The sequence below is a fragment of the Apaloderma vittatum genome, unplaced genomic scaffold (assembly GCF_000703405.1).
Source record: "Apaloderma vittatum isolate BGI_N311 unplaced genomic scaffold, ASM70340v1 scaffold803, whole genome shotgun sequence".
NCBI classification, from domain to species: domain Eukaryota; kingdom Metazoa; phylum Chordata; class Aves; order Trogoniformes; family Trogonidae; genus Apaloderma; species Apaloderma vittatum.
In genome coordinates this window covers 9,964-14,086 of record NW_009708345.1, presented here as the reverse complement: position 1 = coordinate 14,086, position 4,123 = coordinate 9,964, and the positions used below count along the sequence as shown (strand labels likewise).

Genomic DNA, 4,123 nt, shown 5'->3' with positions numbered 1-4,123 from the left:
AACTACAAGAAAGTTGATCAGCCCAACAGGTGTGTGAATTGGGAAAACTCTACCGGGAAAGGCGGTTATTGGGGGATACCAAAATAGACATGAAAAGTTCTTCACCCTAAAAATTCCAAAGACTAATAATGTCTTTCCTTGTGATATCTCCTGCTCTCAAGCAGCACGTTTCCAAAGGTTGTACCCTTTGGCCAGGTCCAGAGGATTTAGGAAATGGATTAGGAAAATGAGGATTACAACAGAGACAGGCCACTTGCATGCAGCAGCAAAAAAGGATTCGTTACACCTGGGAGAAGCCAACCTTGAGTCGCGGCAGTCTTCCTTCACCTGGAGGTGCTGAGCGCGGAGCGGTCTTATTAGCAGAGGAGAGCAGAACATAGAAGGAAGACAGTGGAAGAAAGGGGCTGGTCCAGAGAGCACCTTCTCTCTTTTTAGCCTAGACGGGTTAATCTTTTCAAGACCAGCTTGTGAAATCAGAGCCCACAACAATTTGGCTTTTAGAAAAAAAAAAATATTATTATTAGAGCAGAATAATCGTTACATTCAAAATAAGGGATATTTGTACAAAAGTCGAGTCATGCGGTCAGCAGTAGACCAAAATAGTAAAAATACCTCTTCAAAGTTGTGTCAGAGCAAGGTTTTATGATGACAAAACCTGTGGCTAAGAGACATGATACAAAACAAGTGTTCAGTCCAGCAAGGAGAAGAGAAACTAGATTAAGGGCAATAACAACCCTGAGAAACGTCGATGCAGAGTAACGCACGTACAGAATTGTTAAACCCTCTGCTACATTAGCTGACCTTCATCTTCACCATTATACAAAGAAGTTACGGGGTTTGGGTATTTCTCTGAGGATCTGGCACACCAGGAAGCAATTTCAGGAAGTGCATTTTCCAGGTGCATACAGCAGCTCTTGCTCCAGGTAGTTTTAACATTAAAATGCAGGCTTGCTCATGTACTCTTCCACTGTCTGGAAGAAAAGAAAAAGGAAAAAAAAAAGAAGAAAAAAAGAAACAACTGCTGCATTATGGAGTAGTACAGTAACATTCAAATAAACCCTTTGAAAATAGTTTTGCATGGAATTAGATGAGATTAATTAAAATGCAGAAATAATTCTGCTTTGAAGCCCTTTCACGGCATTTTGGAACCTGATATTCAAATCACTTGAATGATTGTTGTGGCTGAACTCAAGGTAGTTCCTCGGGTACTGCAATGGGTCCGTCACTACCCAGGGTAAAATGAAGTAAATCCATCACGTTCAACCGCTTTTGCCGCTCCCGGCTCAACGGTACCAGTTACAGAAGGGAATTCCTGCAGGGCTCTGAATAAAGGTTACACACCTGCACCCTGCAGAAAAACTACAGGGGTGTTTATGAAGGAAAGTGGAGCTTGCCAGCTTCCAATTCTGGATGTTAATAGTAGGTCGTCTGTTTCCAGTGAAACAGAACTCATTTTTCTGTATTTATATACACACATTTATACTGCTAAAATATCATCTTAAGTTATATTCTTATATTATAGAAATATTAGATATGTCTTAAACTATTTTTTAATGCAATATTCAAGAAACTCTAACAGTTATTGTTGTACTTCTTGAAACGGGATAATTAATCACCAGAAGTGCTCAGCTGTATTTTAAGCTCCCATCAAACAAGGAAAATACAGGAAGATGAGATGTTTGCCTTTTGTCTTCCTCTGCCTTACCTCCTGCAACATGTCAGAGTCTTCTATGGCTTTCACCACAGACCTCTTTGAAGTTTCTTGTACTTCTCCACCAATTATAAACTCATCGAGAATGAAATAAGCTTTTTCAAAGTTGAAGATAATATCCAGCTCGCACACCTGCCGGGACAAAAAAGACACCCCACATCTCAATCACTTCTCTGGCATCATAAGCACTAATGAAAAAAAAGTTGTTGAGATGATCAATTGTATTCACCAGGTGCGCTCTTGGGGCAGGGAGCAGGGTGCAGAAAGATCCTGATCCCTTCAGATATCCAGCCCAGACTCCCAGCAAAGGCACTCCACTGACTGTATTTGATATAACGCGCCAACATTCATTAGGGTTTTCCAAGAAAAAAGCTGACTTCCTAGCCTACTAACCTTACAGCAGGGCTCACGCAGCACTTGGAATATGAGTTCCATATGTTCACGTGCCCTTCCAGAGAGCAAGGCAAACTCCCCGTGCTAGCGACCTTACCGTCACCAAGCCCTGCTTTGCTTCGAGAAGCTACAAACTTGAGTCACTGCACAGTGATTTCAACAAATTAAGGTAGTGGGAAGGATTTCAAAAATATTCATCAAAAAGGTGGATCTCTTGTAGTCTTTTAAGACTTATTTGGACCTTCTTAAAATCTTTTCTTTAAAAAAACACCCACTTCACCTTTTTCCTCTTCTTATGTCTTCACCTTTTTCCTCTTCTTATGTTATGCAATATTACGAAACAAACAAACCCAGTGTACCTGAAGGCATCAGGAGAGAGAACTAAAGTATTGTCAGCCAGGTGGTTTTTAAAAGTAGTTTTCCTCAAGCTTTCCTCTCAATTTCTACTCCAAGCCAGACTTACAAAACATCAAGATTAACTCGGAGAGGCAGGAGAAAGGATGGAAAAACCATCTTATGAGAGCTTCAGCACTGTTTTATAAAACATTCTAATACTTGATTCCACTCTGGATTGAGAGAGTCTACGGAGCAATCAGTGCCGATGGAAATACGAAGCAAAACAGCTTCAGGGAAGCGTTGGTTGCCAGCCAGCCAGGAACACGGCCTGTGGGAGAAAGTGAAACCTACGTTTCCAAAGTATCTGTCCAGAAGCTCTACGTATCGATGAACGACCTCTAGTGTCAGGAGCTCGTTATCCTGGTCTTCTGTTGCACAGCAGAAATACAAACTAGCGTACCTACGGAAACGAAGGCAAAAACATGTGAGAGTGAGGAGCCCGGTCAGCAGGTGCTGCTCATCCGCCTCTCAGAAGTGATGCAAATGACAGCTGATGTCTAGCTGGTTTCTAAAATAACCGTTCTCCTTCATTCTTGCAGCCTCCCAAAGAACACTTAAAAAGATCAGGTATTTAAACACTTTATTCATTTAGTTCGAAAAACAAACCCGACCCTTGACAAAGCGAGGGACCTCCAACGCTGGTCTTACTAAAGCAAACATTAAACCAGCGGGACTTTAAGGTCTCCCTCACCTGCTGCAACAGCACCCCAGCAAGTGGGGTTAATGACACTGTAGAATGAGCTACTGCGCTTTATTAAAAAACAAAGGCAAAAATAAAGGCGGAAGGAGTTACATCCCGGTGAGGTGGCTATTGACTGGCTGACAGTGTTTTATATAGGGCCGGAAAGCATAAAACCTCTGAGAGCCACCAATCCCCGTAACTAGCTCGCAGCAAAACTGTAGGTTTCAGTCCGCCCAAGGCAGGAGTAACCATCTACCTCAGCTCTCTGGTTCCCACCCATCACTCCAGTTTTTGCTAAACGGAAGTTTCTCCTCACGGCTGCTTTTGTTTGACAGGAATTAACAGGCAGCAAAAGCATCCCATAATTGGGGACCAGGGATTTGTTTGGAAAAGGAAATGGGAATTAACACTTTCTGGAACTACAAGTATTTCGAAAGACACAGTTTGACAGAATGTTGACAGTGGCTCAGACCAGCTCCTGCAGCCTCCTGAAGAGCCCCATCAGCCCAGCGCACGTCTCGGCAGGCGACCTTGGGGAATTGGTGGAAGCAGTGAAGTCTGAAGCCTTCCAACAGAATTTCAACCACTAATGAGGTTACTCCTGTTTCTCTCATTTGGCAGATCGTACAAGTATTTTCCACCCCACAATTTGCCCTGCTAATTTATCCAGGGATGCTGCAATTAGATCGCTGCTGGCAGGCTCCTACTGGCTTAGCCTAGCACTTAGGGCTTTCTTCAAGTGAGCCTTTATTTTTCCTCCCCTCGCATGTGTTATTCATCGGAATAATAATTATATGTTCTCATAAAATTACTCACACCTTTTGTAAACAAGCTTGAGGTCTTTCCAGTCAACAAAACTACTCGTTTTTTGATTGCGAGACAAAATAATCTGAACAATTTCCCGAATGATCTTTTTCTTCTCTTTATCAGGTAGCGTCGTG

General features: G+C 42.5%; 1 protein-coding gene across 1 annotated transcript in view; it reads right to left on the bottom strand.

Annotated features, from left to right (window-relative positions):
* Positions 1-673: 673 nt before the first annotated feature.
* Positions 674-4,123, bottom strand: part of AP1S3 (adaptor-related protein complex 1, sigma 3 subunit) — a 3,558-nt gene continuing 108 nt past the window's right edge. Inside the window, exons 2-5 of the mRNA XM_009866508.1 lie at positions 4,001-4,123; positions 2,792-2,900; positions 1,706-1,843; positions 674-971 (exon numbers count right to left, since the gene is read on the bottom strand). Of these exons, the coding sequence (XP_009864810.1) occupies positions 936-971; positions 1,706-1,843; positions 2,792-2,900; positions 4,001-4,123 (406 nt within the window). The 3' untranslated portion in view covers positions 674-935. The remainder of the gene's footprint in view (positions 972-1,705; positions 1,844-2,791; positions 2,901-4,000) is intronic.